The following is a 23,067-nucleotide window of genomic DNA, read 5'->3' on the forward strand; positions in this document are numbered from 1 at the left end:
GAGGTCCCTTCCATTGTGCTTGCAGCTTTAAGTAGGGCCTGAGCACCGAGGAGCAGGCACCTGCATGAGATGTGGTAAGAATTTACATGTGGTATAAGTTGCACAATTGGGCGTGTAGAAATGGTTCGAGAGCACCACCAAATATGTAAAAGAATAGCCCCCCGCTCCGTTAAATATACAGGAAAGAATTTGGTAGGATCATAAACCACCCCAAATTTGGGCATTTCCAGGTTTTATACTTTAACAAACTCCTCCTAGAGATTTCATTAGATAATAACCATATCGTGTTTGTTTTTCTATAGAAGTCAATGGTTACAATCAGTTAATGAGAAAATGATGACAGACTTTTTATTCTGGGTGAACTATCGCTTTTTAGCTATGCATATGTGTCAAATTACTAAACATGAAATCAAAACAGATCAAAATGTGTTTTGTAGCCTACTAGAGTTAAATACTGTGTGGTCCTACATGGTTAACTTTATTATCAAACAAATGGTACAGGTGACACTTTTTAAAGTACCTGCTGTGATCGAAACACTGGGAAATGTCAAGGACACATCTACTGCGGAGTTGAGCAGGACTATGACCATCATGACCCCATCATAGAAGGAGATGAAGCGGAGAGCAGACTCCTTCAATATCTTACACACGTCCACCATATTCACTGCTGCCAGAAAGAGAAAGATACGTCACATTAAGAAATAAACAATAAACATTTCCCTGCATCTGATTGTTATGGTAATAAACATAAATAAACATTTCCACTGTTCACGATGACTAAGCAAATTAAGTTAGACGTGCGTATTTTTCTTTCATAAGCACAATTTTTAATAATTATTTAAATCCCATTAAGCTTCAGCGGTCACCTCAGGAGGGCGATGGTCGTTTAACGATGTACGTTAACGTTAGCTGATGATAACAAATTGATATGAGAGAAAACAGAAAAGAAAGGATATAAGACAGGGCACATTTTAAAATACATTGTAGGCTAATATTGCAAATGTTTGTAAGTTAACCTGTATACCTTTAACGTTACCTAGTTAAAGGGGATTGAGTTTACGTTTGCAGTCTGTAGGCTTAAGGGAAGAGATTTGAAATTAGCTTTTGGTCAGAAAAAAATCATAAAAGTAGATTTAATAAATTTACAAAACTGAAAACATAAAGGATGTTAGCTGTTTTAATGCTTAATAAAGTGAAAATTAATACTAATATCACTTTTCAGTCAGCGAGCTCCAGGCAACCGTACCGTTTTGTTTACAGTGACGCTTTAAATCATAAATATGGTTGCCGTTATTAAACATTATTATAAAGCCCACATTAATATTATTTCACGACATTTAAACATTAAAAATATTATTTAGCCCACGTTTTTGACATTTAAACATCGAATATTGTTAAGCAGACATTTAAACCTTATTAAATACGAAAATATATTAAATTCTAAAATACAGCATTTTTACAGTTTTTCCCGATCTTTAAAAATTATACACTGTATTAGAAATAATACACTATTATTATTCGATATTTACATATTTTTATAAAACCCACATTAATATTATCTGGCATTTAAACACTATTATAAAGCCTACAATAATATTATTCGCCATTTTAAAAATATTATTAAGTCCACATTAATATTGTTTTTCAACATTTACACACAAAAATAACCAACATTATTTTTTTATGAAATCAAATGTATTCAGTATTATTAAGCACACTAAATACTATAAATCCACATTTATACAGTATTTATCGACATTTAAAAGTATAAGCAGTATATTTAAGCAGTATTAAATATAATTACAAAGCACACATTTTTATATTATTTTACAGTAAATGTTACTAAAACATGCATACAAAGCATCAAAATCTTAAGATCTCTTTTCAAGTAGGAAATTGTCCCATATAGATCCGAAAATTGTCTGAATAAATATAGGACAAAACAACACAAATAAAGTTCTTACCTCTATGTTGTAGCCAATATAAGATAAAATATCTTTCAAGCAGTTCTTCTTGTAATCCATAAAATAATTTATAATTCTGTGTTAAAAAAAAATCTGACCGACCACTTCAATACAAAAAAATTTATTTCAAAACCTCAATTGGTTTAAATGAAATTCAGAAATTCGGCTCTATTGACTAAATCTAATGATTTTCATTATAAATACTAGCTGTTTACCAAAACCATAACTACATTAACTTATGTAGGTTTTTTTGGACTTACCCAGTAGGATTAAATGGTGTTTTACTGGTTCACAATCGTATTAAATGAAAATCTTTTAGAAACTCATTCATCCAAGAGAACCTCAGTTAAATAAATAGATGTGGTAAAAGAAAGACAAGCGAATAAAAGGAGGGAGAAACAGAGAATCCATTTCAATATAAAACTTTATTGAAGATTTGTTTATCCTGGATTAGGATGGAATGATATGAAAAAAATGTGAGACTCCATCTCCATGGAAAAAAGGAGAAGGAAATAAAATCAGACAATTAAGAGAAAAAAATCAGTGCTCCGCATCGCACCTGTTCACTTTAAAAACTCCAGAAATGCTTCAATACCAGTTCACATGAAAACCAACTCGAGATGATTCGTTCATTCTACGCCACTGCACTCCTAACACCGTCTGCTTATTTCAACCCAAATAAGTGTGCTTTCAGTTTCACCACTCCTTTCACAACCACAAACAGTTCGGAAAACAGCGCTCCGAATGGCAACAGTACATCCCGAATCGCAGTGCTTTCAAACACACCAACTGATTTCGGACGAGGAGCGCTTCAGTCTCGACGGCAGCCGTAGAACATCCACTTTGGCCTATTGATCATTGGCAACGTGTAAAATCTAGCCGAAAGAAACATAAAACAAGCTGACAAATAAACACGCCCCCACGGAGATCACAGGCTGGCCCCTGGCGAAAAGGCAATCCCGTGCCCCTAGAAGGATGGGCCATGATTTGGCTATGTGGCAGGTGTGATTCACTGCTATAATTTCAATGTTCCTGGTGGAAGGCTTCCATTGCACAGTCTGTAAAAGCGCAGGTCATTCACCAGTCGATACACTCCCTGAGAAAATGATGGCAGGTCCTGCAAGGGGTGGAAAAGACAACAAGATGTTTACATTTATGCAGACGCTTTAAATGGGATCAAACCCATGACCTACACATTTTGGAGAGCATCTACGTGTGTGGTATGAATTACGTACCCTCTCTGGTGTGAAGTTTCGGGCAAGCGTTGTGCGTTGATGTGGGTCGAGGCCTTGGCAGCCATTGAGGAATTCTGGCAAGAAGGAAGAGTAGAATGCTTGGAAATCCACGGCCGCCATGTTGTAGAGGGCCAGCGTGATGTCTTCCTGCAGGAGATCGTGACTCTTGTGCAGAAGGACTTGCAGGAGAACGTTCGTGAAGTGAAAGAGCATGGCACTTCGAAACAACTTCTGCAATGCATACGAAAGGTCAGTGTTAACATAAATTAAGTCAACACCTTAAAAAAGCAGCTTTTTATATCATTCAATGTAAGAAAGGTAAAGTGATTATTTATATATAGTTGTGACATGACATTGGCACTTTAAATGGCACATTATGTCATTTTCACCACTAGAGGTCACTAAACAAGAACAAAAGCCGCAGTTTGATGAGGCTTTGAAAGTGTACATGATGGGAGTCATAGTATGATGTGTAAACATGCAAGCATACACCAGTGTGTGTCTCACCCTGTGATACAGCTTGTGTTTGCTGTTCAAAACCTCCAGGTAGCTCAAGTTTTGTTTGAAGATGTGAATATCTGGCTGCAGGAAGGACTGACCAAACGCCTAAAAGTCAAAGACAACGGTCAGAGATTTCAAACAAAAGAACACAACAAACCCATGACTGTTAACCCACTATGAGCATCTGCAAAGGTCATTTCAGATGACCACACAAAAATTTTAGTTTCTCATACAAGCATTTCTTTACAACGTGAAGAGACAAATTAGTAATATTTTCTTTGTCACCACTGATAGTGAAATGACAATAAAAACGATGATAAAAATAAGTTTAAAAGTCTCATGTAGTGCACCCCTGGTGGTTCGTGTTGGAATTGCAGGGTGATCATGAGTTGATAAAAAAATTATACGGTAACGCTTTACAATAAGGTTAATAAGTTAACCACATTAGTTAACATGAACTAACTAGAAATGCAATTCCCAAGGAATTACCAGTGCATGAAAATACAAAAAAAAAGGTAAAAAAAATTGATTGGCAGAAATGTAAAAAGTTTAGTATAGTAGTCTACCTGGCTATGAACATGTTTTAGTCTAAAGCTAACATGATTTAACAAAGTTACCATGATTTAGCATGAAGTTAACAAGATTTAACATGAAGCTAGTATGATTTAGCATGAAGCAATAAAGTAATAAAATCAAATCCACAAAATGAATGTAATGATTGGCTAGCATATTTAAAATCTTGTCTTCCATTTATACGCATGCAAATGCGTCAGACCATTAAAGGTATTGGAGGATTTTCTTTTTCCGTGTGGATCATCAATACTATTGGTCCTCCTAGTTGTCAGGAGTGTTGCGCAATTGCATTTTTTTTAAAAAGTGGAGAAGGCGGTTCCTTTCTAAAATTCGAGAAAATCCTCCGCTACACCTTTAATACAAGCTTGTGCAAAGATATTAAGCATTTTGCTGCGTACCAAAGCATTCACGCACCTGCGAATTTGTTATCAAGTGGAGACGTGACCAGTAGACAACAGATACGAGTTTGAACGCAAAGATGGATGTAGTGTTCCCCGCCCACATTCAATTCAATTTTATTTATATAGCGCTTTTCACAATAGTTAAAGGCACACAAGGCAAGTCTGAGTATTATTTCTCTACTAGCTCCCCCTAGTGTCTGGGAGTAAATGCTTTCTATATCTGAGACTTTACGAGACTGAAGGACACCGGGTCGGATACAGCAAACTTGCAAGTGGGGTATTCTTCCTACAGACGGTAGGGGCGGGCGAGAGAGTCTTCATTCATCATGTAATGAGTCATTTAACCATATAACGACTTACGAAGATGATTTATTAACATAAAAATGCTGCCTTGTGTCCCTTTAATTGTTTCAAAGTAGCTTTACATTAATATTCGCAGCAAAGTCTATTGTGACCGCCCCTTAAGACACCGGTACTCTGTGTACAGGTACTGAACATCTTTATGATGGATTATAAGGGAGGTTTATACCTGCATAGCAGCGGTGAACTGCGATTGGTTCTCCATGAGTTCCTCGGTTCCGGTTCTTTGGACGCTGCTCAGCACCGAAGTCTTGAAGAAGAACCTCCAGTTCTGATGAAGAATTTGGAAAAGAAGCTCAAACAGCTCAGCTTTTACATCTGGACAGGAACGCTAAAAACAAACAGAGAAAAAAATATAATAATTTAAAATATAATAAGTTAAATACAAAAATATAATATTTTTAATATAATAATTTAAATATAAAAATATAATAATTTAAATATAAAAATATAATAATTTTTACACTGTTTAAAATGGATAAAAAAAGAGAAAGTCAAAATCACATAATTTTTTGCTGCAAATGGAAAATAAATATTGATGACTTAGTCTTTTTTTATAATTTAATAGGGAAATGCATCCTGAATATATAAAATATTTTTTAAAATTTCAATGAATATCTTTTACATAAGTCCGGATAATACAAAAAATGTCATTAATTGATTTTTTGCTCATCGTTTTCCACTCTTGACTGTTTAAGGGTTAAACAGAAAGATTTATGTTAAATGTTCTTGGTTGTGGTTTTTAGAGGCACAGTTTCCTTTCTTCTGCTACTATGTCAGGAAATCAGCACAAGTTTTTCAAACACTCTTGAGGTTATTTTCATGTATTGTACCTCTGCAACTATTGGGTAAACCTGATCCAAGCAAAGGCTGAGAATGCTGGGTAATAAAGGTTTGAAGCTTTGCCCAGGCTCCTGAACAACAACCTGAGAAAAGAGAAAGAGATCAGCGCTGAACAACTAACAGATAAACCAAACACCAGCATGTCGTCCTTTAAAAAAAAAAACAGCAATTTACCTGCAAAATCTTGAGGAATTTCTGAACCACGTTGGAGCCCGAGCTTCCCTCCTGCAATATGCTGATGGCCAACTGCTCTCTGAATGTGAAGATCATCAACATATTAACCATCACCATAAAAAAATAAATAAATAAATAAATATATTGCCGGTTTTGGGTTAATTACTTTTTTAACTGACTGACAGTTTGATGGGAACAGTTCACATCACCCAACAGCTGATTGATAAACAAATAAATTAACAAAAAACAAGACTGAACTTGGTGTAACCAAATGTGATCCTGTCTGTGAATTTACATTATGTACAATGATTTTATGTTAAAATATAACCTTCATATCTTTAATATGGACTTTGATGCTCCAAATCTCATCATTTGATTTTGAGACTGTAAAGGTGCAGTGTGTAAATTTGAGCAGTATCTAGTGGTGAGGTTGCGAATTGAAACCAACGGCTCATTCCACTGCTCACCCCTCACTTTTGAAACACATAGAGAAGCTACAGTAGCCGCCACCGGAAAATCATGTCATCGACGGACACAACTTAGTAAAAATAAAAAAGTAGGATTCTGCAGAAACATGGCGGCACAAAATGGCGACTTCCATTTAAGGGGACCTGCGGTGTATGTAGATAAAAACGTCTCATTCTAAGGTAATAAACACATAACGGTTAATTATAAAAAGGTCTTTATACACCCCTGATAATATGGTTTTGTATATTATTTTGCATTTCTGTAAAGAAATCCTTTTAAAAATTACACACTGCACCTTTAACCTGGATTTTACAGGCAGTCACATATATTAAAGACCTTTTCATGAGCAAACAACCATATGGTTACCACACAAATTTTTCATGTTCGTATACTGTAAATGCTGATAAAAATACCGTAAGTTTAAAAGTCTCATGTAATGCGCCCCTAGTGGTTAATGTTGATATTGCAGGAAGTTTGTGAGTTGCTCACAAAAAGTAAATAATAATTTTAAAATAAAAAATCTAAATAAAACACTCAATAACAAAAAAATATTTTATTTATTTCATCTGCATGTCATGTTACAGATTTACACAACACTACAATATGTGAGAAAACTGAGAACTCGTGCAAAACAGACAGATATGTTTTATGTACAAATAAAAGAAAAACAGATGAAGGTCCAATGACAGGTAATAATAATGCAAAATACTACTAATAAAAACATGCAAACATGAAGTTAAACATGCAAATGTACTATTAAATAAAAAAATACTTAAAATCTCAAGTAAATAATTTAGGTCAAGGGGGTTCGGATGACAAAAACGCTTGAAACCCCTTTGTTAAAGGATGCTAAGCTTACCTGGTAAACATGCTGAGGAAGGTCTGGATAATCTGCTCGGTGAAAGCCACGCCCATCTGCACACGCAGCGCTTGAAACAGCGTGAGAAAGAAACTGAGCATTTCATCAGTCACATCTAAGATGAAAGCGAAAGAAAAAAAAACAACAGAAGGAGAGAGAGGGAGACAGAGAACAACTCAATGAGTCAAAAGCCATCTAAAGGAAACATCATTGGTTTGTTTTTTTGAAAATATGGCTCATTTTCCAGCTCCCCTAGAGTTAAAAATGTGATTTTTACCGTTTCCATTCAGATGATCTCCGGGTCTGGTGCTACCACTTTTAGCATAGCTTAGCATAATCCATTCAATCTGATTAGACCATTAGCATCGCACTAAAAAATAACCAAAGAGTTTCAATATTTTTCTTATATAAAACTTTATACTCTCATTCTGGCGTAATAATCAAGGACTTTGCTGATGTAACATGGATGCAGCAGGCGTAGTGATATTACGCATTGCCCGAAAACAGTCCCCTGGCATTGAAAGTAACCAAGGGGACTATTTTCGGGTAGTGCGTAATATCACTACGCCTGTTGCAGCCATGTTACAGCAGCAAACTCACTGATTTTTACACCAGAATGAGAGTATAGTTTCTAGCATATCTGCCTAGAAAATCACAACTTTTAATTTTCTGTTGGTCTTAGTACAAGATGTAACTACAGAAGAGTCTAGTTTTAAATAGGAAAAATAATTGAAACTCTTTGGTTATTTTTTAGCGTGATGCTAATGGTCTAATCAGATTCAATGGATTATGCTAAACTATGCTAAAAGTGCTAGCGCCTGACCCAGAAATCAGCTGAATGGATTCCAAAACGGCAAGAATCAAATGTTTCACTATAGGGGAGCTGGAAAATGAGCATATTTTCAAAACAAGTGGAACGCCCCTTTAAAACTCCTTATGATCACAGCATTGTAATGTAAAACATCAACGTTGTACAAAAACTTAGCAAAATGCCATGCCGTCTTAAATGTTTTCCAGTTATAGGCAGCCCAGGCTGATGTTTTTGTGTCACCAAATGAGCTAATTCGTTGTTTCTGGATGACAACAAGCGTGTAAAAGCCTGTTCATCTACATAAAGAAAGAACTGGAATGGTTATGAAGATTAACCTCATGCTTTTCTATAGAAAAACAAGCTTGACATGTCGTAACATGTTGTTACTATTCTTAAAAAAACATCATGTTGCTTTTTGCTGACTTAATATGTAAAGGAAGTGTACAGCTAGTTAAGAAGATCATCCGTTTATATATGCATTGAAATTATTTTTTTTATCTTTTGTTTTATTTATCATTTTAAATACTATTACTTATGTATTATTAATTGCATCATTTTCACACTGCATTTTTTAAAGTAATTTTTGGGCCATTTTTGCCCTTAACTGATAGATAGTAGGGGTGGGTGGTATGACCAAAAATTCATTTTACGGAATGAGGTATTTAATTTCCCGGTAGCGGTATATTTCACGGTATACATGTTTTTCATATTTTAAATAGATAAAATAAAATTCTTTACTGCACATTCATTGTGAATAATGAAGTACGATGATTGTCTTATTAAAACAATGTATGTTTTTGGTATAGATAACAGTAAATGGGGAGGGGAGCATGGAGCAGCAGCTCATTTGAATTTAAAGAAACATTACCATGGGTGATTCTCACGAAACCATTGAAACACCACGGCACTAATGATTTTAGCTTTAAAATGTGTAATATAGTAACATTAAAAAGCATCAGAATTAACACAATACTGTGTTCTACCTTGCACAATGTGTGATTTCAACATAAGAATTTATAATTGGAAATTTTACCTCATTTTCTGCTGAAATTCTCATTACCGCAATGTGTCCGGCTGTGTTTGAACATGCGTTACGTTGTAATTTAATCAAATTAACACAAAAATATTAAGGAAAAAAATTTGTGTTTTTCTAGACTACTTTAGATGACAGAAAAAATATTTACTGAATATTCATGTATAATAATAATGAAGAAAAATTAGGAAAATGATGTGTCCATGCCTGATGTTCTCATCCTCCGCAACACTTTTTGAGAACAGTTTAAGCACACATACTGAATTTTAATAAAGTTTGATTTTGAGTGACCAAGCACATGGACCAGTTACTTCAAGATGGCTACCAGGTAAGATCATTTTTTTACAGTTAATTTGAAATATTGTCTTGTCAGAATGCTTACACGACATTTTGATTATCATTACCGCAACAGATGCTTATTTAATGTTAATTTAATTAATAGAAGCATAATACTTTGATTTTAAATGCATGTGCAGAATCTCCAAATTATGTTCTTTCAGGTTTGTCATGTCATTTTGAAAATATGTCAGTGTTGATGTTTTCTGACTGTTGCGGTAATGAGATTTTTTAGGACTAATTTTTTTAATTATGTTACAAAAAGTGTTAAATTATAAGTAAAAGTTTTTAAATTAATGTTCCCATTTACTCCAGACTTTGTTTTTCAATGTCTGGTGGGAAAAAAAGTAAATTTAAGCTATTTTTACATTTTCATGCTTGACATTTTTAAAACCAAGTTTTTGTGAGAATCACCCCCATACTTTATTTCCAAAAATGGCCTTTTCAACATGATCTATAAGGTTTTTGGACCTGAAACTTCAGTGACTTTGGGGTAACCCGATCTTTATTTGCTCCAGATGATGATTTACCTGGCTGCTGGATGAAGAGTGGAAACAGGGCCAGCGTCACCTGTACAGACTCCTGCAAGCTGTGGTAACAGATCTGACGTGATTTGGTGGCTTCCCCTGATATACTGTCCACCAGATCCCTCAAAACACACACAGTCTGCTCGATCACAGCTTTACCTGACAGAAGAACATCAGATATGATTATTTTAAGAAGATCTGCCACATACATCTCCCTACTGAAAAATCAAGCAAAGACCAGCATAAGCTGGTAGCTGGTTTTAGCTGGTTTAAGGTGGCAGTGGCTGCTCCTCTCAGCCTGGCAAAGCTGGTGGGTCAGCTGGTCTTCCAGTATGACCAGCTAAGTCCAGCTATACCAGTTAAAAAGTGACCAAAACACAGCCAGACCAACTTGCTACACCCGCAATACCAGCTAAAACCAAGCTGGGAGACCAGCTAAAACCAACTCGCCCGCATATGCTGGGTAACACTTTATCAGAGACTGAACATTACAAAGCTTGGTTTTAATTTTGCGATCAATAACTGTTGCCCTCACTTGTGTGGTGATGGTTGGGTGGGCGGGGCAGGCTGCGGTACTGCTGAGTAAGACTGCTAATAAGTCGCGCGTGATTGGATGAGCGGCTCGACCACTGTTGCTCCGCCTCTGGTAGACTGGGCCAAGGCAACAGTAACATGTTTGACAGAGCCCGACACACGAGGATGTGAGCCTTGAAAAAGAAGCGAAGCAAATGTTAAGTCACAAACAAATCCAGATGAAAGCACAAACTGTACCACTGTGGACCAATACAAAGCCACAAACCTCCTGAGGTAATCTGTGGTTGTGATTTTCTGTGATCAGGTTGAAGATATTTTGCACGGCAGGTAATGACACCAGAAACACCGGCCGGACGGTGGTCGCCATTGAGACCAGGAGATGGCACGCAGATATCAATAACTTCTCTGGTACCTGGAAAATAAGTGCAGATGAGTTCAACTAATGTCAGTAAATTGTACCCTGGCCAGAAAGTATGACGATAAACTGGTTACGCAGAAAGTTTAATCTAAAAATCTAGTGACACATTATATCACAAATGGGAGTTTGACACATTTGTTTCAAGAAAAACAAGTCTCTGGGTTCTCAGGGCTTTTTGGGACTGAATCTTAGTAAAGAAATTATAATTAAACATTGTTTTTGCACATTTTGCAAAAGCATCAGTAGCCAATGCAACAACTGTTGCAAAACAGCTTTAAAAAGAGATTTTAGCACAAACTTTAGAGAAAACAGGAAACATGAAAATGATGAAACAACATACATGGTATAACTAAGCTTTTCATAAGAGATACAACAAGCATAACTAAAGATCCTTGCACACTGAAATCCGAAAAATAATTTTATCACACATAGAAAATTTGCACAGTGAGTCCAATGCATATGAATTAATTTGTTGCGGAAAAATGTGCGAATTCGAGACTTAATAACGTTAACGCTATTTACTACGAATGAACGAATGACAATAGCAACAAGCTAACTTGCTAACCTGAGCACAAAACGTGTATAATCTTTAATTCAACTTTTGTTTTGAGATTAATTTTTTTTTAAGCTGTTCTGGCCATGACTGCCCGCAAAATGGGGCAGTCATGGCCTAATGGTTAGAGAGTTGGGCTTGGAACCCAAAGGTTCCCGCTCCAAGTCCTCGCTACGTGTACAAAGTATACATGTGCTATAAATATCCAGCGTGGCGCATAATATTCTGATGAAGAAATTTGTGTCACACGCACTGTACGGGGATCCTCGCATATGAAAAAAATTGCTAAAAATTTGAGTCTTTATAACGTTGCCGTTATTCACTACAAGTGAATGAATGACTTTAGCAACAAGCTAACTTGTTAAATAAGGTTCCCGCTCCGAGTCCCCACTATGTGTACAAAGTACGTGTGGCTATAAAAATCCAGCGTGGCGCACTATTCTGATGACAAAATTTGTGTCACACACCCTGTACTGGAAACCTTGCCTACGATTTTTTTTTAATTCGAGTCTTTTAAAACGTTGGCATTATTCACTTTAAGTGAATGAATGACATTAGCAACAAGCTAACTTGCTAACCTGAGCACAAAACTTGTATAATCTTTCATGCACTTTTTTTTACCCAAAAGTTCCAACTCACTCGCTATGTGTACAAAGTATACGCGTGTTATAAAAATCCAGCATGGCGCGTAATATTCTGATGAAGAAATTGGCGTCATACGCACTGTACGGGGACCCTCGCATATGAAAAAATGTGAGTCTTTATAACATTGCCGTTATTCACTACAAGTGAATGAATGACATTAGCAACAAGCTAACTTGTTAAAAAAGGTTCCCGCGCCGAGTCCCCGCTATGTGTACAAAGTACATGTGGCTACAAAAATCCAACGTGGAAATTTGTGTCACACAGACGTACTGGAATCCTCAAACAAATACGAAAAAATTTGGCTAAAAACTTTGAGTCTTTATAACGTTGCCGTTATTCACTTCAAGTGACATTAGCAACAAGCTAACTTGCTAACCTGAACGCAAAACTTGTATAATCTTTCGTTCACCCTTTGTTTAGAAATTACTTTTTATTTTCTAAGCTGTTCTGCAATTATCTGGCAAAAGAGGGCGGTCATGGCCTAATGGTTAAGAGAGTCCTCGCTACGTGTACAAAGTACGTGGCGCGTACAGTGCCCGCATACTATTCTGATGACGAAATTTGGCCCACGTGTACTGTACGGGGATCCTCGCATATGCATCAAAACAAAACTATACTTCATACTTTATCTCCAATTCGCTTGTACGGTGGGTTTGACTTGTCAAAATACCTTAATATCTTAAAATGCTTGCTACAGATGTGAAAAACGCAAAAAATGTAATCGGATCCAAATTTTAACGAGGGACGAAAGTTATGTTAACGGAATTTTTACATCCAACAATTTTGGATGAGAAACAAATTGTAAATTGTCTATAGGATTGTAGTCAGACCGTCATATTTATAGCACTATTAAGTAAATATCCGTGTGAAATTTTCACAAAATGAACATGACAGACGCTATATGTATGTATGTATGTATGTATGTATGTATGTATGTATGTATGTATGTATGTATGTATGTATGTATGTATGTATATATGTATATATGTATATATGTATATATGTATATATGTATATATATATATATATATATATATATATATATATATATATATATATATATATATATATATATTAGGGCCAGGACTTTAACGCGTTAATTAAGATTAATTAATTACGCAAAAAATAACGCATTAAACATTTTTAACGCATTTTAATCACACTTATTTTTGCTCTGCGGAACATTTCTCATTGGATGAGTTTCGGCGGACCGAATATACTGGAGCACCAACTAGCGTTCATCATGACTTCAGACAACAATAAACTTCAGTAAACATGAACGAAGAAGCTGATGAGATCGCTTTGGTTGGCCCCATGGATGGGAATTGTTTTTATAAAAAACGAACGGATGGAAACATCAATGAGAGCATGGTCGTGTGTAAGCTATGCAACAAGGAATTCACATATCACCGCAGCACATCGAGCCTCAAGTATCATCTCAATGCAAAACATATAGCAGCTAGCGTGGACATTAGCCCGACTCCGAGTACAACGACTTGGTTGAACAAAAATAAACAATATTTTGTTGCTTAAACTTATGTATTCAGTCGTTATTCATGGTATACTAAAAATCCATGTGAAAAAATAACTTCTCAATGTTCTCAGGTCAAATATTTATATGTCATTAAAATGTGATTAATTTCGATTAATTAATTACAAAGCCTCTAATTAATTAGATTAATTTTTTTAATCGAGTCCCGGCCCTAATATATATATATATATATATATATATATATATATATATATATATATGCACCGAATCCAGATTTTTTGGTTCGGCCGAATCCCGAATCCACCGTTTAAGATTCGGCCGAATCCGAAACCGAATACCGAATCCTACTCGCATCCTTATTCCAACACAGTAAAACACATTAATGAAGTAAACAACGTCCACAGCAGTGTATTTTTCATTTTATTTAATTTTAACTGTACATTATGCCAGGATGACAAGTTGGAAAAACTATTTTGACAATTACCATAAGCCTATGCATAATGAAAGCGATGCGTTGCGACACGCTCGTTTTTCCAATAAGCAAGCAGCTCCGCACTGAAAACTATATTTAACTTTGAGTGAGAAGCTCCGCTCGTCAATGTCAGTTTTCACACGGCCGTCCAATTACAGTGGAGGAGGGGCGGGACATTACCACAGCAACCAACTGGCTCACAACTGAAGCATCACAGCTACCAAGCGCTCGGCTGAAAAACAGCTGGCATTTGGCGTCCTCAAGGCGTTTTCAGCCGTGTTAAAAAGTTTTGGTGTGTCCAGCCCCTAAGGCTCACCGAAAGAAAAAGCTCATCTCCATGTCAGCACCCGATGTGTGTAATCATGGCCGCGTGACATCGACCAGCGTAGCGCAAGCCTAGGGTTCGGTTTGGTGGAAAAAAAATCTAGGATTCGGCCGAACCCGAACCCCGTCAAAAAGCCCAGTATTCGGCCGAATCTGAATCCTGGATTCGGTGCATCCCTAATATATATATATATATAAATATAAATATAAATAACTTTTAGGGTTGTATTATATGTTATATGTCAGATGCCAATGTCCAAATGAACACAGCTCACAATAATTATTTTTTTTATAATTTACTTTTTTCTACATGAAATCATAATATAAACATTGTAAAAATATAACCTTGATATCAATGCGATATTAAATCGATGCGAAATCAAACTTCATCGCTCCAAATCTAGATTATGAGACTTCAGACAGGATTTCAAAAATATTGAATCATATTAAAAAGTAAAAATATATATTGAAATATTTAAAATTTTACAATTTTGAATCACAGACAGCCAGACCACGGTCCCGGCACTGTGTACATATAATGGAGCTAATATATAATAATTACCTTGGCATTGATAAGAGGTGTTGTGGCGGCCATACTCGACGTGATGAGATCAACAAATTGCGTTTGATCTTGGCGCTGCACCTCGCTGCAAAACTGAGCCAGCCAATGAGAATACGCCTGCAGAGCAGCCAATGACTGCGCGTGGCTATAAAACACATAAAAACATTTAACACGTGTCCTGTGCATATGAAAATTTCTGCAGTGACAGCGTCTGAATTACTCACACGTCTATCAGGTCGGGTTTGAGAACTGACGGCACGGCCATTTCGACATCGTACAGGCTGATCTGAGAACCGTAACACGACACTTCCACCAGTCTGTGAAGACAAAGACTTCCACCATTATTATGATCCATATAAAGCATTTGCGCAATACACAAAACTATTTTTGCAAAAAGGGAAATACTTTCAAAAGTGGAGAAAGTGATTGCGTAAGGCCTTTATGCCTTGATAAAAACATGAAAAGCACATCATAATGTAATAAACTGAAGAAATGAAGTTAGGAGCTGACCTCTGCACAATGGCAAGAGCGTCATTAAAGCGACCGCTAAAAACATCGCCTGTAAAGAACTCAGCCAGACGTCCCACAGCCTGCAGCAGAGAGCTGAGATCTCTCAAAGCACAATGCAGACGTCTGCAGTCGGCCTCAGCTGTGATGTTCAGCCTGCGACCTGCTTACACACAAACACATGAAGAAGTGCAAAACCACTTAACAACAACAGCACACAAAACAGATGAAGAACAGAACCACTACAAACCTCATTTAACTGAGCAAACATTACTGTTTCCAGATACTAAAACAAGATCAGAAGAGCGATACTAGACACATACACTATAATTACTATATACACATTGACTAAATACAATTAATTGACACTATGGTGTTGCGGTTTGTGTAAAACTATCTTCATGTTTCAACCTGTCGGTAGGTGTATAACTGACTCGAGCTTGTTGATAGGTTGTGCTTTTATACACACACATACTAATAAAAATGTCCCGGGGCTGTAAAGTATATTTAACATGCACTGAAGAATAGCTGCAAAACAAACGAGGAAATAAAGCTGTCAAAATATCACATGACTAGTAAATTCCTCTTTGTGCGTTGATGTGTTAATAAATGAGTTTTGGCTACACAAAGACATTTGAAGTGACTTTTCCAAACTTTAGTAAACTAAAACTACTTTCTCTCCATACATTTTTGCACTATATGAAACATAAGTCTCATCTATGTGATGCTGCATATAAGATTCAGATCATAATGAATGGATGAAAACAAAGAGAAACTGACTTGTTCCAGATGTAACAATGAACTGCTGAAGTCCGAGATAAATGTCGAGATCATCCTGGAGAACTGGAAACTGAAACAAACACACACAGTCATGTCAATGGTGAATAAAAAATACCTTTAGCCATTCTGATCAATCTGCAGTTCTATTTTTTTAAATATTAACATAATTTTTCCCAAATGTACTGCATTCAAGTATGATTAATTTTGTTTGTGCATTCAAATGCACCTTTTAAAAGTGAAAAAGTAAACACACAAAAAGAATCAGTCAAACCTTTTATTTATTGGCATCCAAAAATAATGTTTACATGTGGCTTTTTACACATTTGTTGATTACAACAAACAATGATTTGACATCATAAATCATTCAGAACTGCTTTGCATTTTCATAACAGAGAATCAATTTGACATCAAAAACCTGCAGCCATATTAAACACCTGCAGTATTACACTTGACAAAAAAAAAAAGATTGCTCCCAGAACAAAGTGAGAAACACACAGGCGCGCACACACACAGACACAATCAAACATATACAAACACACACACGGACACAAACAAACATGCACAAACACACACAAACAGATGCACAAGCACAGACACACACACACATGAACAAGCACAGACACGCACACACACATGCACATGCACACGCGCACGCGCCCGCGCACACGCACGCGCACGCACGCACGCACGCACGCACGCACAGACACACACACACATGAACAAGCACAGACACGCACACACACATGCACATGCACACGCGCCCACGCACGCACGCACGCACGCACGCACGCACGCACGCACGCACGCACGCACGCACACACGCACACACGCACACACACACACACACACACGAACAAGCACAAGCACGCACAAGCACAAGCACAAAAATGCACAAACCTAGACACAAAAATACACAAACACAAACAAACAAACAAACAAACAAACAAACAAACAAACAAACATGTACACAAATATGCACACACACACACACTAGGGATGCTCATATCAGTTAATTTTCCCGACCGACAACCGGAGCTTCTAAACCGAACATTAACCGTTAACTTATAAGATTTTAATATGAAATTGTCATTGAGTAAAAATACAGTTGAGTCGACGGTTGTCTATGAACTAGTAAAAACAAAACATTTAATTTGAACGTGCAAACAGCAGCGACAGATCAACAACAGAACCAGGATTCATACATTATCAGATATTCACGCAACATTACCTTATTAAAAAACACGCGATCGGTCCAGTGGATTAATATCCAAAGGGCAGATTGTCTCCGTTTCATCTACCACAGTGGTCATTTCTAAAGCAGGACGCTTTTCAGAAAGTTTTGGTTTTGCGTCGTCTTTCTCTGTTTGTGCAAAAAGAGCTAGATGTTTATGGTTAAGGTCAGAGGCCATCAGCGAACGTATGTCCGGATGTGCGCGAGACGGACCGCGTCATCTTGCGCGGACACGCGCGCGTCTCCGTTCAGCTTCCAAACACGCATACAAATGATTTCTCATACAAATGATTACTTTATCAGACCGTCAGGGCAGCAATAATTTGTGTCATTTACAGGACATTCACAAATTAAAGATAGAAAAGTGGCAAAATGTCTGTCGGCTCATGACGACACGCACCATGTTTTAACAAATATTTTTTATTTTAACTGATAATGTTAATCGGTCATAAATTCTTACCTTCGGTTAACGGTTAAACGGTCAATGTGAGCATCCCTAACACACACACACACACACACACACACACACACACACACACACACACACACACACACACACACACACACACACACACACACACATTACACAAACAAGCTCACGCACGCACACACGCACACACATACATGCACAAACAAACAAACACATAAACGCATGCACACAAACACACACAAAAACATGTGCACAAACACACGCACACAGACACATGCACAAACACGCACAAGCACACACACAGACACAAACACTTACACAAACACACAAAAGGACGCACACAAGCACAAACAAGCACAAATTCAGACACAAACATGCACAAACAAACAAACCTAGACACAAACATGTAAACAAAAAGGCACAAACACACACACACAAACAAGCGCACGCACACAAACAAGCGCACGCACCCAAGAGCACGCACACACACAAGCACACATACAAGCACAAATTCACAAACAAACACAAACGCATGCACAAGCACAGACACACACAAAACACACGAACACAAAAACATGTGCACAAGCACACGCACACAGACACATACACAAACATGCACAAACAAACAAACCTAGACACAAACATGTAAACAAAAAGGCACAAACACACACACACACACACACACAAACAAGCTCAAGCACACAAACAAGCGCACGCACCCAAGTGCACGCACACATACAAGCACACATACACATACATGCACAAACAAACACATAAACGCATGCACAAGCACAGACACACACAAAACACACGAACACAAACACACACAAAAACATGCACACAAACACACACAAAAACATGTGCACAAACAGACGCACACAGACACATACACAAACATGCACAAACACACGCAAGGACAGACACGCACACAAGCACACACTCAGACACAACCATGCACAAACACACAAACTTAGACACAAACATGTACACCAAAAGGCACAAACACACAGACAAGCACACACACGGACATACAAACATGCACAAGCACACACAAACATGCACAAGCACACACAAACATGCGTGCACACAGAAACATGCGAGCACACACATACACACACGCACAAAAAACATGCACACACGCACGAACACACACGCACGCACACGAACACACACGTACAAAAACATGCAAAAACGCACACACGCACACAAACAAGCACACACACACACACGCGCACACAAACAAGCACACGCACATAAACATGCACAAACAAACAAACATAAGCACACACAAACACACACACTAACATGCACACACACAAACAAACACACAGACACACAAACATGACACACAAACACACACACACACTTACCAGGACAGAAAAGGTCTGAGATGGCAGCAGCTCCATCACCTTGGCAACCACTTCCAAACTCTGACGCAAGTATCGCTGCCACTCCGTCTGTTTCTATAGAAACCAGAGGCAGAAGACAGTTACATCCTATGATTCTGCCAAACAGAAATTCTGCTCCACCTCATACAAAAGCATGTGTACAGCTGTGTCCAAATCAGCCCACATATTCCTATATAGTGCGCTATTTAACAAGACAGTCATTATTTAGTGCACTCATTTAATTAAATCCCATGAAGCACTGCAATAAGTGTATAACTGATGTACGTTCAACAGCAAGACGCTACTCATTCACACTTTGGACACAACCCATGTTTGTTCGGTTCTTACGTCGTCATCGAGCGTTTCGTCGTCCAGTTCCTCAAGTTCACTCTGGTTTAATCTGAACTGAATCCTGTTGAGAACTTCTCGCAACAGCAGAACAAGAGCATCTTTATACCTAAACAAACACGCACGCACACAAAAACATTAACACTTTGTTCAAATACAGTAAACGGTAACTCTTTACAACATTAGTGAATAATACTTCTTCAGCATTTATTCATCTTAAAAGTCCCTGTTGTGAGAATCAAGTTTAAATAGTTATTTAAATGACTTAGTGCTGTTTTAAATAGGCTTTAAGACACACCATGTGCAAATGGTTTGAAATTTGAAGCGGTTTAAAATCACCTCGGTTTCCTACCGAAAACAAAATTAGTTTTGCAAATGTGCAGCTCACATATGCATTGTGAAACCGAAATTAGCAATGATGCATCTGAAACAGCCAAATGTAGCATCTACGTACATGTACATCTATGGTTGTGGCCGGTTGCATAAACCTTAGTTAACTTCAAATTCAAGGATTTTCTAGATCAAATATCCTCAAATTCAAGGACTAAATGTGGGGACACATTTCAAGGAAGAGCAAGGTTACATCATGTTACCTTTTAAGATAAATTGTTACTGTTCCCTTTCGAGGGAATTTGCGCTGTGGCACTGCGGTGACACTTTGAGGACGCCTCCAGGGGTAAATGCATCTGAATGTGTATATCAAATTCAACCAATGGTGAGGCTTAACGACAAAGACAGGGTGACGCGGGAACCAGGAAGTATATCGCTATCTGAAATATTGCCAAAGATGGCGTTACAGGAGCGCAGGAAGTATGGCAAGGGAGACACAGCGTCTCGTTCCCTTCTCAGGGAACAACAGTTACATACGTAACCCGAGACGTTTTCATGTGTCAAACACAACTATGCAAAAAAGCATTTTGGTATGAATCAACATTCGCATACAGAAGATATAAGCATTTAAAGAACAGTTTAGCACGTGTGCTTAAAAAATCTACTAATTTTTATGATATTATTTTACACTACAAATGAAATAATATGGATTTCTTTCCAGAAAACGTCTTGCATAAAATAGATTCAAGCACTTTCAATGACCTGTATCTATGTATGCATATTTTCAAAAACTTTCCAGGGCCTTGAATTTTTCCCCCAGATGCAAAATTAAAAGTTTCATCTAATAACTTTAGTAAATGCAAAATAAACTACCACAAATGAAACATTTACTTAATTAACAAATGCTGTGAAAATATATTGCTCATTGTTAGTTCTTGCTAGCTAATGCATTAACTAATGCTAATAAATAAAACCGTATTGTAAAGTTTTACCTAGCAAACTAATTAAACAGTTAACTTGCTTAATGCACAGATAAACACACCTGTTAATGACGCTGTCTCTGTCAGCCAATCGGCTTCTGATCTTGGTGGTCAGGTAGTCCAGGAATACACTCCAGATATCGAGACAGGCCAGGTAACCCTCGTGACTCGGCTACCAGAAAATAAAGTTGACTATCAGGTATACACATCGTAGTTCTCTCTCTATTTTATGTTAACTATAAGCCTATTCTGTACATCTACACACATTAGTTTAGTGAATTAAACAATGCTGAAACTGAGACAAAAGAGATGATGTCATAGTGTTGAAAATAAGAGGAACAGGAAAAGATTCAAATCAAGAATGACAATAACGTAAACGTGTAAGCGTGAAGATGAATATGATTAGATTGGCAGTTCCTGGAACTTACAGTAAAGGTGTTTACCTGGTTAAAGGTGTATTTGAAGAGCAAAGCTAAAAACTCCACTAAGGGAAACTGGGCGTTAGATTCAATCCTCCGCAGGTGAACACTAACAAAGAGTCGGAGGAAATCTGTGAACTTTTCCACATAGCTGAGAGAGAAAGAAAAGGTTAGAAAGCTTATTAAGTTGCATTGAATTTAATGAAGCAGCTAAGCTAAATCTCCCTGCTCACCTTTCATCTAGTTCCTGTAGCCGGTTTTTGATCGTGTGCGTGTTGCCGTGCGAATGTGTGTTTGTGAGTCTCTGTAGCAGGTAGAACGTCTGTTGAAACATACGGAGCAAAAACTCCTCAAAGTCCACGGGGACGCAGTTTTTGCACATCAGCTCATTTATGCAGTTCATGGCCATGACGCCCAGTCGGGCGCGTTCGGCGTGCCCGACCATCTGACCGGTCCTGCAGTGTCCATCGTCGCCGTTGGCTGGGAGACGTCCGTGGACGGAGCCCCCGTTCGAAGTTGGCAGATGTTTAGTTTTGATTGGCTGCTGGCATCCGAAGCGAGCGAAATGAAAGATGGACGCTAGGAGGGATGGAGTGATGGAAGAGGAAAGAGGAATCCAGCTGAAAAGATGAGCCAGACATTCCAGTGCTAGCAGACATAGAGAGCCGCTTTCAGAATCCAGGATCATCGCTGCTCTGTCGCCCGACAAAATACCTACAGAACACAGTTAAAATTGCCTTTTTAGTACTTTTAACTAACTAATTTACTAGCCAGGCTACAAAAAGCAATTTAATCCTTTTTAAATTATAATTGTTAACTTTCTAGACAGCTTCAGTACATATCGTCAAGAGCCACTGTGATTACTTTTGTTAGCCTTTATCTTCTTTTTCTTAAAGACACAACACCTAATAACTTGTATTATATGGATAACTGTTGTATATTTACAGCAAATTCTCATTTTTTTTATTAACTAACCTTTGGAATTTTGTAAAAATCCATCTGTTGAGGTCTCAGGGAGACTTTAGATTATCTAGGTCCAATGCAGGAAAACACCCTAGTCAGGTGACCATGTTTATTTTATATCAAGTTTAGTGTAAAATAAATTTAATAATTTTTCAAAAAATACCCCACTGTCATTTATTAGATCGTACTTACATCAGCATTATAAATCGCTACATCACCTTTAATGCACAACTTTAAATAGGCTTACAATTTTCATAATTGTGATATACTGCAACTTGCGTGTCAGTTTAACACTATATTCACACCAACCAGCACAAAACAAAACAAAATGAATGACATGGCAACCAATCGAAGGTGCAAAAGAAAGACTCAGCCAGAGGTTACCTTTGACTTTATCATCTTCCGTCATTTTGACGGACAGGGTCATAAAAATTCCGTCTTAATCAACTATTATGCATTATTTTCAATTTTAATTAATAACTTACAAGATGACCCCATAAGTTAAAAAATGTGTTTTTATTTGCGAAGAGATGAAGAAACGGAGCGTAGATGCAAATACGAACAAATCAAATGCCAAAATACGCAGATCTGTCAGCCTATGACATC

At 37.4% G+C, this 23,067-nt stretch overlaps 1 protein-coding gene and 1 long non-coding RNA gene across 2 annotated transcripts in view; both read right to left on the minus strand.

Annotated features, from left to right (window-relative positions):
* Positions 1-894, minus strand: part of LOC141350917 (uncharacterized) — a 152,681-nt gene extending 151,787 nt beyond the window's left edge. Inside the window, exons 1-2 of the long non-coding RNA XR_012359006.1 lie at positions 867-894; positions 521-664 (exon numbers count right to left, since the gene is read on the minus strand). This is a non-coding gene — a long non-coding RNA (uncharacterized lncRNA). The remainder of the gene's footprint in view (positions 1-520; positions 665-866) is intronic.
* A 1,478-nt stretch (positions 895-2,372) lies between these two features.
* Positions 2,373-23,067, minus strand: part of LOC141349024 (exportin-6) — a 40,738-nt gene continuing 20,043 nt past the window's right edge. Inside the window, exons 7-25 of the mRNA XM_073857698.1 lie at positions 21,732-22,212; positions 21,523-21,649; positions 21,142-21,251; positions 19,770-19,878; positions 19,404-19,496; positions 16,373-16,442; positions 15,596-15,755; positions 15,310-15,402; positions 15,086-15,230; positions 10,885-11,031; positions 10,621-10,792; positions 10,089-10,244; positions 7,379-7,493; positions 6,052-6,130; positions 5,868-5,960; positions 5,204-5,365; positions 3,707-3,805; positions 3,200-3,430; positions 2,373-3,081 (exon numbers count right to left, since the gene is read on the minus strand). Of these exons, the coding sequence (XP_073713799.1) occupies positions 2,980-3,081; positions 3,200-3,430; positions 3,707-3,805; positions 5,204-5,365; positions 5,868-5,960; positions 6,052-6,130; positions 7,379-7,493; positions 10,089-10,244; positions 10,621-10,792; positions 10,885-11,031; positions 15,086-15,230; positions 15,310-15,402; positions 15,596-15,755; positions 16,373-16,442; positions 19,404-19,496; positions 19,770-19,878; positions 21,142-21,251; positions 21,523-21,649; positions 21,732-22,212 (2,744 nt within the window). The 3' untranslated portion in view covers positions 2,373-2,979. The remainder of the gene's footprint in view (positions 3,082-3,199; positions 3,431-3,706; positions 3,806-5,203; positions 5,366-5,867; positions 5,961-6,051; positions 6,131-7,378; positions 7,494-10,088; positions 10,245-10,620; positions 10,793-10,884; positions 11,032-15,085; positions 15,231-15,309; positions 15,403-15,595; positions 15,756-16,372; positions 16,443-19,403; positions 19,497-19,769; positions 19,879-21,141; positions 21,252-21,522; positions 21,650-21,731; positions 22,213-23,067) is intronic.

Source organism: Misgurnus anguillicaudatus, chromosome 19, assembly GCF_027580225.2.
Source record: "Misgurnus anguillicaudatus chromosome 19, ASM2758022v2, whole genome shotgun sequence".
In the NCBI taxonomy this organism is placed as follows: domain Eukaryota; kingdom Metazoa; phylum Chordata; class Actinopteri; order Cypriniformes; family Cobitidae; genus Misgurnus; species Misgurnus anguillicaudatus.